This window comes from Lemur catta, chromosome 1 (assembly GCF_020740605.2).
Source record: "Lemur catta isolate mLemCat1 chromosome 1, mLemCat1.pri, whole genome shotgun sequence".
In the NCBI taxonomy this organism is placed as follows: Eukaryota; Metazoa; Chordata; class Mammalia; order Primates; family Lemuridae; genus Lemur; species Lemur catta.
In genome coordinates, this window is record NC_059128.1 from 148,264,797 (window position 1) to 148,278,196 (window position 13,400).

Genomic DNA, 13,400 nt, shown 5'->3' on the forward strand with positions numbered 1-13,400 from the left:
TGTTCATCATCTATTTCGATGTCTTTTGTGAAGTCTCTTGCCCATTTTTAAAAATTGGGTTGTCTGTCTTTTTAAAAAATGGATTTGTGCCATTTTAACTTCTGTATACAAGCCATTTTAACTTCTATATATGTTTTGAATATCTTCTCTCACTCTGCAACTTGCTTTTTTACTTTCTTGATATCTTTTGATGTGTATAAGTTCTTAATTTTAATGTAGTTCTCAGTCATTTCCTGTATGAGTGGAGATTTCTGTGCTCTATTTAAGAAATCTTTGCTTATCCTAATATTATGAAGACATTCTTCTGTATAGTTATCTTAAAGTTTTATTCACTTTTAGATCTATAGTCCATCTGGAATTTTTTTTGGTAAATGCTATGATATAGGACTTCAGGTAAATTTTTTTCCATGTGGATATCCACTTGATTCAGCACCACTTACTGAAAACATCTTTCTTCATTGCTTCCTTTGTTATAAATTGTCATATGTGGTTAGGATTTTTGTATCTGTGCTTAAAGTGACATTGACCTATAATTTTCCTTTCTCTTGACATATGTTTTATTAGTAATGTTAGTTATTAGAGGAAACTCTTCATTTGATATTTTTCCCCATCAGAACAACCTCATAGGAGTTTTGTCATATTCAGGTAGCTAATACTTTAATGTTCTTACTGAAATAAGCCAATGATTTCGTACCCCTAACCATTCTTATATTAATAGTTTCTCTCTCCTCCAAGTGAATAGTCATTTGGCAGTTGAAGATTCTGAGACCTAAAGCAGTGACAGCTAGTTGGTGAGAAGCTAAAGACTTTCTGACTCCCGTTATTCATTGTTCTTTCCTCCATGCTGTGCTTATGTCATTCTTCTCTATGATGCTTCTCTAGCAGGTAGTAGGAAGTGGAGAAGAATTCTATGTGATTACATGAGCTTTGCTTTTTCAAGTATATAGTGAAGCGCTGCTTTTTTGAGAAGCAGAGTGTTTTTTTTCTTTTGGCATATGGCCTCATAATTTTATAGGTGGTATTTTGAATCCTAAAAATATCGCACACATGCTAAAGAGTTCTTAAATTTTCGTAAGGTAAAGCATGGATTAAGTCTGGTTTACCCCTTTCTTCAGACTATTGTTCTACTAACTGTTTCCCTTTTTCCACTAGCATATATTCTCAAGAGTTAACGTTATATTGAACATTACATTCATTTGAAATAAGTTATTCTTTTATTATTGTAGTTGCATTCTAACTTGAATTTTCAGAAGGAATATTTTTGCTTCTCAAATATTGCCCCCTTTGTGGTTTCCAAATTTCCTGTTGGATGCAGTCCTTTAAGGTTGTTTGGTTTTGCCCACCCTTATAATTATATCACAGCCATTCTTTGTTAAAACTACTAAACTTAAGTATAATTCATAAAGCCATTAAATCAAATAGTTTTAAAATAATAATAAAAAAGTTTTTCCTTTATCAAATATTTTTTAAAAGATAATCTCTGACAGTATGGTACTAGCATAATATCAGACTTAGATCAGTGGAACTGAACTGAAGGTCCAGACGTAAACTCTTGTATTTATGATCCATTGATCTTTATCAGAGGTATCAAGACCATTCATTGGGGAAAAATAGTCTTTTCAACAAACAAATGGTGCTTTATAAACTAGATATCTATATGCAAAAGAATGAAGTTGCATCCCTCCCTCACACCACACCCACCCAAAAATTAACTCAAAATGGATCATAGAACTAAATGTAGGAACTAAAATGATAAAACTCTTAGAAAACACTAGGTACTGATTTCTTGATATAACATCAAAAGCACAAGCAACCAAAGGAAAAAAATAAATAAATTGGATTTCCTCAAAATTTAAAACTTATGCTTCAAGGGACACTCTCAGGAAAGTAAAGGAAAATCCATATGATGGAAGAAAATACCTGCAAATCAAGTATCTTACAAAGAGGCATATCTTGAATATATAAAGGACTCCTACAACTTAATAGTAAAAGAACAGATAACCCAATTTAAAAAACAGGCAAAGAAATAGAATTTCTTCAAAGAATATACAAATGGCCATAAGTGCATGAAAGGATACTTAACATCATTTGCCATCAGGGAAATACAAATCAAAACTACAATGAAGTCTGGGTGTGGTGGCTCACGCCTGTAATCCTAGCACTCTGGGAGGCTGAGACGGGTGGATCGTTTGAGCTCAGGAGTTCTAAACCAGCCTTAGCAAGAGCGAGACCCCGTCTCTACTAAAAAATAGAGAGAAATTATATGGACAACTAAAAATATATATAGAAAAAAATTAGCCGGGCATAGTGGCGCATGCCTGTAGTCCCAGCTACTCAGGAGGCTGAGGCAGGAGGATTGCTTGAGCCCAGGAGTTTGAGGTTTCTGTGAGCTAGGCTGACGCCATGGCACTCTAGCCCGGGCAACAGACTGAGACTCTGTCTAAAAAAAAAAACAAAAACTGCAATGAGATACTACATACCCCAGGATGAATAAAGTCAAAAAGACAGACAAGAACAAGTGTTGATGAGGATGTAGAGCAATTGGAACCCTCATACATTGCTGGTGGGAAAGTAAACTGGTGCAGCAACTTTGGAAAACAAGTTGTTATTCCTCAAAAAGTTAGACATAGAATTATCACATGACCTAGTAATTCTATTCCTAGCTATATACCCAAGAGATATGAAAACATATTCCTCACAAAACCTATACACAGGTGTTCATAACATTATTATTTGTAATAGCCCCAAAGTAGAAACACCCTACATCCACGTATGTCCATCAGTTGATGAATGGATAAACAAAATGTGGTATGGTATATCCATATAATAGAATATTTTTCGGTCATAAACAGGGGTGACTGATACATAATACAAAATGCATGAATCTTGAAAACAGTATTAAGGAAAGAAGTCAGTCACAAAAGGCCATGTATTGTGTGATTCCGTTGATATGAAATGAATAGATATGGCAACTTATAGCCTAGATATGGTCTATTAGTGGCTGCCTAGGACTGGGGAGATCAAGGGAAATGGGGAATGACTGGTAACGGGCATGTGGTTTTGGGGGTGGTGAAAATGTTATGGGTGCATAACTCTGTGGATGTACTAAAAACCATTGTATTGTACATTCTAAAGAGATAAATTGTATGGTGTGTGAATTCTGTCTCAGTTATGTTGTTGTTTAAAAGAGATAAGCTCTGAGATACCAAATTGTCTCTTTTATATTGTGGGTATGATTATTCTTACTCTAAACTGTAAGTATAGACTTTGGTTAGAGTTGCTTTTCCAATTCTATCCTCCTTACCCTATGAGTCAGAATCTTCCTAGAGCTTTATAGGCTTACTAACTTGTGTTTATAATGTTTTAGACAGTCCAACTTCTGTTGTATTTTTCTTCCATTAAATTTCCTAATTTTTTCCCCTGAATTAATTAAAAGATCCTAGACTCTTCTTTCTGCTCTTAGATGTCTTCCTTTTTCACTGGATATGTGTGATGATCCTCTGTTATGAATAAGTTTGTTTTTCTAAAATAGGTGTGGAGAGTTTAATGATTGGGAGTTGGGGGGATCCAGTAAGGGTCACATAGAAAGAAAATTGTACTGTTTTTTTGTTTTCTTTAAAGATAAGAAGGTGTGTAGTTATCCCTTATAAAATTTGAACAGCGGACTAAATCTTTTTAATAAATACCAAACAAAAGTCAGATGTTAATTTCACATGAAAGCTGGTAAAGTGAGAAGCATTAAAGGAAAGGGAGACTGAGAAGACAGGGTAGGACAGTCACAAAAGAGTATATAGTGTAAAGTGAGAGCTGGCAGCAAGATGAATGGTATGTTAAGCATCTCCTCTGTATGTCTTTCCCAGCCCAACCCGATCCCAAAAGACCTTTGGGTGATGTCTTCTACTCTGGCCCCTTTTTCTTCTCTCCTCTCCCCTCCCCCTCCTCTTCTCTCTCTCCCTCTCCCTCTCCTTCCCTCTTCTCCCTTCCTCCTTTCTTTTCCTTTCTTTCCTCTATTTCTGTTATATTTGCCTACTATTTCCTTTAACCCCTCTTCCACTAAAGCTGCCTACATCTCCATTCGTTGTTGTATGTTTTATCTGTCCCACCTTGATTCCCTTGCCAACCCTCTTTTCTCTCTGAGCTTTCTCTCATAATTTCCTAGTCCTGTTTTCCTACTCCATAGCTAAGCATTCATCTCATGCCTCTTAACATCTTGTTTTGCTTTTTTCTTAAATAGCTCTCCTAAATCCTCTTTCTGTTCCTTGCCTGTGTGGATTTCAGTCTGAGCTTCCAGCTTCTAATTCTAGTGCTCCCTTCCATCTCATGTCCATCTCTTGTCTCTGGGCAACCTGCCTGGTGTCTGCTCAACTCTCTGAAGATACTACTTTGTAGGATGAAGAGACTTGTGTCTTTCCACTGAAGTGCTTTCAGAGTTGTAAATAGTTGTGTTTGTTGAATTTAATAGGGTTAGGAGGTAAGGTTAGGATTTAGAACTCCCATTATAATGAATCCCTAGGTTTCAACTAAAAAATTTTTAGTTTTTTCTTGCTGAAATAAACCAATGACATTTAAAAAAAGGATCTATATCCTCAGTAAGAATATGGTAAGAAATGACAGGATGTGGACCATGGCTTAAGTAAGGTTTTAGAAAATGAAACTGTGACAGAAACATAAGGTTAAGTCAGAGAAAAACGTTCTTCACCAAATCTCTTAAGTCATGAATTTAAGAGTAAAACATAGCATGATACATTGGAAAGTGAAAGAAAAACAAATTTAAAAAAAGTGCTGTCACCATGATCCCATTTCACTCTGAAGAAAATTTATATATGACTATAAAAGCATCAGAAAGGATATAGTTAAATAAAACCTCTGGGTAGTAAGATTGTGGTTTTTTTCTTTTGTTCCTATTTATATTTCCTAATTTACTTTTATAATCAATGTACATTACTTTTGAAGTAAGAAACATGTTTTTAACTTAAAAAAAAAAGTGATAGCGGAAGTGTAGAAAGAGTAATTATCCTGAATATAAAATTAGAGGTGCCAGCAGAACTGGTATCATATGAAAATAGTCATGTTTATAGAAAAAGCATCCGATTATCAGTCATCTCAGCATCTCTTTAGTTTTTTCATATTTTATATTTATTATTTTTATGTTTGCCTTAAGTTTCCCTAGCATGATTTTTATGTGCTTTTTAAAGATGTATTTTGTGACTGAGTGGATTTATTATAAGATTGAAGCTAGAATATTTTTGATGGGTTTGGAGAAATAATTTTATGATGAAACTTGTGAAGCCATTTTGTGTCAAAGTTGTCTTTTCACAAACATACCTGCTAGTATGTAGTCCTACTTGTATTTGGCTTCTTCTCTCAACTGAAGAGAGATGAATTTTATGTGTTCTTTTAATGAGTTAATTGTAAAAAAGAGTTGTATAGAACTAGCTGAATCCCTAGAACTGTTTTTTCTAAGGGAGATGAAAGAAATTGTTTCTATTTAATCTATACATAAAAACAAATAAACAAACACAATTTATTCTTTATTCCCAGATTAGAAATGATATTTGCCAAATTTGATGAAGTGCAAAGTTCAGGCGGTATGATTTTGAGTGTCTACAAAGGTAAGAATAATTAAGCTATTCCAGCTCTCAAACATTTCTAACATTATTTAGCAATTTTTATTCATTAAAATGTGTTTTCAGATTAACTATCATATCACTGATTCAGAAGAGTTGATTTTGTGGCTTGAAAACTTAGTTGGAATATAATCACTAAAGCTTTACATCCTGCTGGTTGTTACCTATCCTGTGGCTCTTTTGGAGTGAGTGAAAATTTAACAAGGGGTCAATTGTGTAGAGTGATATTGTTCTTTTGCCTTATTTTTTGTATATTCAGGGTTGCAGGTATGATGACCTCTTGTCTTCCATGTTCCATGCATAAAATGTGTTTTTATACCTAGAGTACTTGTTTTACTTAGTTATTTTTAGTAGAAATTAATGGGCTTTATTATACCTCTGTACAGACGTTCAGTGATGATACTGATGAAGGGACACTTACACAGGGACCTCACTAACATAATCATCTTTGGCTTCTTATGGAGAATGAGGCCAAGTTGGAATTCAGGGAGATTTGAAGTTACTATCTGGTATTTATTTGATTTTGTGGTTCTTCTCTTTTTTGCAAAGTTGATAAATTATATTTAGTTTTATTGGGTAGCATTTACCTCAATTTCATTCTTTAAATATTAATTAGCCATATATGTGAAGAATATATTCTGTTTCCAAAGATAATATAGGTGATTTTTTTCCCCCGAGGAAAGTACCATCATGTTAAAGAGAGAGGGTGTGGTTAGCTTGGTGATATAAATGATGTTGGAAAAAAAATTTGGGGTGTGACTTTATAGTCAAACATAGGAAAGCTAGTTACTAATATAATTTTAGTTATATTTCTCTGGGTTAAACTGAGACTGAGCTTTGTTGTGTTGCAGAAAGTCAGATGGAGTGAGAATTTAGTGTTTTAAAGATTGTGTCTATCCTAATCTAAACTTAGTTCTAGAAGTATAAATTGACTTCAGCGCTGCCAGTCCTCACCCTGACTGCTAGCTGTTTCTCACTTATCATCTCTGAATAGAAGGTGTTTTAAGTACCTCATCCTTATTTTTCTAGCAGTTACCTTGTCCATTTCTATAGAGACCTGAAGCAGTAAGAAGAGGGAGAGTTGTTAAAATTCCTTGAACTGAGACTTGTACGTTTTCATAACATGCTCATTTGTGCATTTCAGACTAAGTAGCTACAACTGTAAGGAAAAAAGTATAATACTTTTTATAAAATTTAAAGTATTCATTATTTGGATAGTTTATTTTGAGAGCACTGTTATTCTTGTATTTTGTGACATTATTTCTGTTGCCTTCAAAATAGAACCTTTTTTCTTCTCTATTCTTTTAGTTCCCATTTCTTTTTCTCTTGTTTATCTCACCATAGATGAGGAGGTCCAGAGTTAGTCTCTGGCATGTATTTTTCTTGGAGGGAGTATTCAGAGTTTGTTTGTATTAGAGATTGTGATCTGAATATTGTAAGCATGGTCAAATTTGAAAATTAAAGTCTGCAATATACATTGGTATAGAAATAGGTCATGATATTTTTGATGATAGTATTATGCTATCATTGAAAAATACTTTCATGTATTTGTTAACAAGGGAAGAGACTAGAAGAAGGAAGCCTATTTATGTTGGCAAGTCCCAGAGCCCAGGCCTCCTCTCTTCTGTTTTTATTCTCTCTCTTAGTGATCAAATCCAACCCAAAGGCTTTAAATGATAACCATTTGCTGATGACTCCCCGATGTGTAGTTCTAGCTGTCATTCATCTCTCCTTTATGCTGTGGACTTGGTAGCTTGTGGCCTTGATGACATTTCCATTTGGATTCCTAATAGGCATTTCAAGCTTAACATGTCCAAAAGTGGAACTGTGTTGTCTCTTTTTGCCCATCAAATCTGGTCCTCCCCCAGTCTTAGCCATTTCAGTCAATGGCACCAACATCGGCTCAAGCTAGGAACCTGACCTGATTCTGCATTCTAAATAATCAATTATTTCTACCTCTGAAATAATAACAAATTCCAAATTTGCTTATTTTTTTCCATCTCCACTGCTAATATTCTACTTCAGGTCTCCTTTAGCTTTTACCTGGATTACTGCAGTTGACTGTGGTCCATGTTTGCCCTCTGGAATCCATTTGTTACCCAGAAATCAGAGTGATCTTCTTAAAATATAAATTAAATCATGTCACAACAGAAAGAAGACAAAGTTTCTGTCCTTAAGAAGCCTATAATTTAGTGAGGGAGATAGATCATAAACAAGTAAACAAATGGATATATTAATACAATGTGGTTACATTTGGTAATGGAGGAAATATAACTACTCTTTGTTTAATGAATTTAAATTATTCCTAAAAACCCTGCTGCTAAGTGAAAGACTATTAAATGAGAAAATTATTTCCACTAATATTAATGAGAAAAATTATGTTGTATTTTATTCCAACCCATGATACTTGAATAATTTTCACAAGTAGAAAAATATTTAATATATCAGTTGAATATGGAAAACAAATTTTTATAAGTAACAATTTGATGAAGGCAAATAGTTTGTATATAAAGTAATAAAGGTTAATTCAGCTCCTTTTTTATTTCTTTATAATTTTTCGCTCAAAATTTTCAGCCCTTTTTTAGTTCATTTTTATCATGCACTCAAACTAAAACTGTAAAATAAAGTTATAGAACAGGAAGACATTTTAGGGCAAAATAAAGGCTCAGCATGAAAACTTATGGAAATAGTTCATGCACGCAGCAGACTAAAGAACCATGGATGATACTGCCTCTTCTGTCTCTTACTTTGTGTACTTATGCAAAGCAAATTGTTTTGGGTTCATCCAAACATGGCATGCAGTTAAAATTTGTTCCACATGATATTCTGTGACAAGAAACTATTATAGTAAATAAAAATTTTTAGTGTATCTTTGCTCGAAACCATAATAATGAAACATCACACATCTTATAGTATATTGATTTAGAGTGTTTTGTGATGAAAAAGTCATTTTACTAAATACAGACAACAAAAAAACCAGAAGATTTTTTTGTAAAGGTAGTGTAACTTTTTTAGAACCATTTATAGCTATAAGTTATCATCTAACTTAGTCTTTAAATGAGGTAAATAAGGTGTTGAGATGGTAACTCAGTGATCCATTTTAGTTGAAACAGTGGAATAAGCCTCTCTGAGAGGTGAAATATTTGAACTGAGACCTGATAAATGAGAATGAGCCACTCATGGGATAAATGGTAGGAAAACACTTTAGGCAGAGAAAATAGTGACCATAAAAGCCCAGGGGTGGAAAAAGACTTGGTATATTTGAATATACCAAGAAGGGAGGCCAGAGCTGCCTGGAGACCACTGAGGCTTGGGGGTCCATTGGAGGGGAGACCATGTGTGAGATGTAGTTGGAGAAGTGAATAGGAACTGTAACACCTAGGCCGTTTAGGCCATAGGAGGAGTTTTAATGGACTTCTAGGAGTAGGAAGCCCCTAAAGGGTTTTAGGCTAGAGAGAAACATGGTAAGTGGGAATGACATTATCTAACACTATCTTTTTCACATTTATGTTCAAAGAAATAGTCTGTTTCTTTATTTTTTTCTCTTTACCTCTTCTTCCTTTATGCATATCCTGATATACAACTTCTACATCTTATACTTTTGTCTCTGATTTTTCTTCTTGAATTTTTGACTTGATTTTCTAAAGCATTAGTTCAGAACACTAAGTAAATTATGTCATCAGAGATTTGAGCATATCATTTAGTTTAGGAATAGTGAGAAATGCACAACATTCTTTTGTCTTGAGGGTTAACCTAACTTTAATTCTTACATTACAAAAGTAAGTTAGGCAGATTCCCTAAGTGCAATAGAATTAGCTATGCTATTAGAAGAAAACTAGATTTAAAATTGGTCAGATTGTGACTGAAAGGAGGAAACACCAGCCCTGTAGGAAAGAAAAGACTAAAAGCTGGAGGCCCCCTGTGATTATGACAGGGTCTGGTGTCGTCATGGAGCTTTCTAGACAGTCTCCTACGCTAACCAAGATGTAAACACTAACGATGTTGGTGGCTGTGACTGCAAATCTTTTTCTCTTTTACTGTGAAAAAAACTATGCACAATTCTGATTTGCCTAGTGTGTATGTGGGACCTAATGCAGTCTTGGACATGTAATCATTGTAAAGTTATTTTCCAGCTTCTCTGTTTGAAACAGTTGCTAGGAAAAGAATTGCTCTTGGAGGATGGCAGTAAAATAAAGCATGGAAACTAGGATTTGAAATTACATTGATATTTGGCTTATATGAGTCAATAAGGTAATTTCCAGTCTAGTTTTGTATATTTTTATAACATAACCTTTGGTGAAAAGCAAAGTAGCTCTTTTCTTAGGTTGATTTTAAAATGTGGCTGTTTGTGACCATGAGCCCCAGGGCCTTCTCGGAGCCTGACAATGTGCTGATGGTTGTGCAGCTTGGATAGAGGGTGCTCTGCGCCCCTGCAGCTGCGCACTGGCTAGGTTCTGTCTCCTCCACCAGAAGCGAGCTTTGTTCCGTGTGGCCCTGCTGTCCGCACACAGAGCAGCCTTTGATGGGCTGCCTTTGACGTGATTTGTTTACGGCAGCCCGAAATGCTTCCTGCATAATGAGAGCAGTTAATCTTGGAAACTGGGCTATTCCTGTTTGTGCACTTCTAGCAATCTTCTGTTGTAAATGTTAATACAAAGGGATGAAAACCTTTTTAAAAAGGTGCAAATCAGTTAATCCATCAGATCATGTGATTGCTACTGATTACATGGATATCTTTAGGGAAGCAGAAAATGATTGCTGAACACATGCCTTGTGTTTTGATGATTGCATTAAAAGTCCCCCAGCGGGATGACATTTATTGGCTCCCAGAGCTTTTTTTAGATTAAATTTCAAGCAGCCTGTACGAGGAGAAACATCATAACCTGTATCCAACGGCATATGTGTAGTTAAAGAATAATCTTGATCAAGCCCTTCTAGGCTCTGCTAAATAAATGAGGGTTTTCAGCAAGACCCCAGACTTTTATTTTGAAGTGGAGTAGCAGCTGTTGGCTATTGCGGTGCAGAGCTGCGGCGCGGCCTGGGTCACACAGTGCTCCGGGTGTCTGCAGGCTGCAGGCCGAGCCCAGTGGCGCAGGCACCGAGCTGTACTTATTTGCTGTGCTGTTTGACCTCTTGGTTTGAGACAGCTCCCTGGACCATCTGAATGGCTATGGGAGATGGTAAGTAAGATTTATTTTTCTTCTTTTGCTTGTATTATGTACTTCCTTTTAAGGTGATGATCATTTGCTGTGTAAGAAATATATTTCTCCCTAAAGAATAAAGGACACTTGTATGTTTGTGTGTATGTACATTTGTGTGTGCATTTATGCATGTGTGTACTTGTCATTTGGTATCCTTTTCCACTTGCTGTGTCTGTGTGGGATCTGGCAAACATAAGGTGACAATTTACCTTGCAACCCAAGCAAGCCTTCAGTCTTCAGTGGTGGATATGAAGGGATATTGGAAGAAACGTGGAATATTTGCAAAAGCTTTGAAGGGAGAACATGGCCTTTGGAGGAATGACAGATCTTGGCAGGAAGGTTTGGCTAGCTAGCTTGACATCTTTCCTGTTGTGTTTGACACAAGTAGAATTCTATGGTAATAAAATATTTAAAGAAGCAAAATGGCTTGCCATGGACACTATTTTAATTAATATGCTTGTGATTTGTCAGTGTACCTCATAAACAATTCTCTGGAAAATATTTAGCCTTTTTAGAATTCTATACAGGATGTAATTTGATTAAAATGGATTTGCCAGTGTTTTATTTGGGTAAGGATAATTTTTTAAAAAATACGGATTTCTGTAGTGCATAAAGCTATAGTTTTATAAAGCTCTTTCATATACTTAATTTACATTAACTCCTCAGGTACAAATAATTCTGTGAAATATACAGAGTATTTTGGTATTTTCATTTCACAGATTGGGAAACTGAGACTTGCTGAGATGATACATTCCAGATTGAAGCACAGAAAGCAAACCAGAATCAAATCTAGAGTCCCAAGTGTACATTTGGTATTGTCCTTTGTAACACTTAATAGTTGGGCTTTTTTTTTTCCTTATCAAACCTTTTGTTAAGATGCTTAGAGGTATACTTTATAATCGCATCAACAGCAGAGACATGTATAAAGGGGAATTTGAGGTTCCTCAAAAACATTTTGCGTATTTTTTGCTAGGTTCTTAAGGAAGACTGGTCTGTATTTGGAGGTTTTAATTCTAACAGTTTTAGCCTTCCTATGACTATATAATGACCTCTTCTCTCTAAGGAGTAATTCCTCTTGGGGTTATGAGAAATGGGGTGCCAACTCACCAAAATGATAGTATTTGGTACCATCATTTAAAGTATTATGTATACTTAAATGGAAATATGGTAGCAAATTTGGTTTGGCATATTGTTATGATTTATTCCAGGAATTTACATAACTATTTTATGTGACCTTATGGAAAGAAATAAGAATATAATTTTAACTGCTAATTTTTAAGGCAAGAGACATCGGGATTGACAAATTAAGTTCTCATGTACTTAAGGGCATGGCCAAGTTTCTTTCTTTCGTTTTTTATAAAAAAACAAACAAACAAAAAAGCCCTTAATTTGCAGACAAGTCTAAATGTTGCATTTGGTTTGGGCCATACCCAGATTTTATTTTATTTTTTAAACATTTTAGGTTCAATGGTTATCATTGTATATTTACTTAGTTTTTCTTTTTTTCAAATAATACATAAATACATTTGGACTGTTTAGGAATGTATTGATTTTTTTTTTTTAAAAATCAAAGTAATAACCTCTTATAAAACTCAGGGTAACCTTCCAGCTAATTCTCTTCTTTAAAATAGAAATACTTTTGTTAGATTAAAATAATATACCTCTGTGAAATAAAAACCTAAACAATAAAGATATGTATATAGTAAAAGGTTATCTTGGGATTTATATAGTTCCTAAGAGTTTAATATATACTCTGTCACATACATCACATATAATCTCTCTCACATACAATGCACATACATTACACCAGAATCATTTGAACGTATATAACAAATGGATTACACTGTTCCTAACCTGTTATTTATTTATTATTTTAATTATGAACTTAATATACAAATATCTTTGTTTCAAAATTCAGATACTGAAGATAAAACAAAAATCCCTTCAGAACTACCTCCAAGCCCAGGTATAAGCAGAGGTGAACACTTTTATTAATGTGGAGTGTGTCTTTTCCTACCTTTTACTGTGCCTTTACATGCATATTAAGCGTCAAAATAAATGGTTTTGTTTTGACTGTGTTTACACAAATGATATCATTCTGAACGTATCTTTGCCATTTGCCATGTCTACTCAATGTGGCATGGAGATTTTTTTTTAAACGCCATCATTTGTTGCTTTGCATCATTTGTTTAAACTGTTGCATAATATTCTATAGTATGGATGTATCATAACCATCTTGTCTTTTATGGAATTTTAAATTATTTACCATATATAATTTTTCTAAATGATTCTGAAATAAACACTTTTGTACACACCATATGTATTTTGTATACACATACATATATATTTCTTAAAATAGTCTAGAAATAGAATTCTGAATCAAACATTTTATTCATTTTAAATTGTGTTAGCTATAGTTAATTTGCTCCCAAAGGGGCTTTATCACTTACATTCCCACCAGCAGTGCCTGGTATCCTCCATCCTTTTCTGTCCTTGTTATGGTTTATCTTTTAAAAATTAGCCCATCAGATGGGTGAAAATATCTCATCCTTTATAAAACATCTGTGCTTTC

At 34.5% G+C, this 13,400-nt stretch overlaps 1 protein-coding gene across 18 annotated transcripts in view; it reads left to right on the forward strand.

Moving 5' to 3' along the window:
- CLASP2 (cytoplasmic linker associated protein 2) overlaps positions 1-13,400 on the forward strand; it is a 196,842-nt gene that overhangs the window by 43,436 nt on the left and 140,006 nt on the right. For 16 of the 18 annotated variants that reach the window (XM_045537254.1, XM_045537307.1, XM_045537271.1 and 13 more), the window contains exon 7: positions 5,542-5,612. In XM_045537254.1, the coding sequence (XP_045393210.1) occupies positions 5,542-5,612 (71 nt within the window). Of the gene's footprint in view, positions 1-5,541; positions 5,613-10,176; positions 10,808-13,400 lie in introns of those variants that run through there. The other 2 variants (XM_045537356.1, XM_045537361.1) reach the window with 1 other exon arrangement.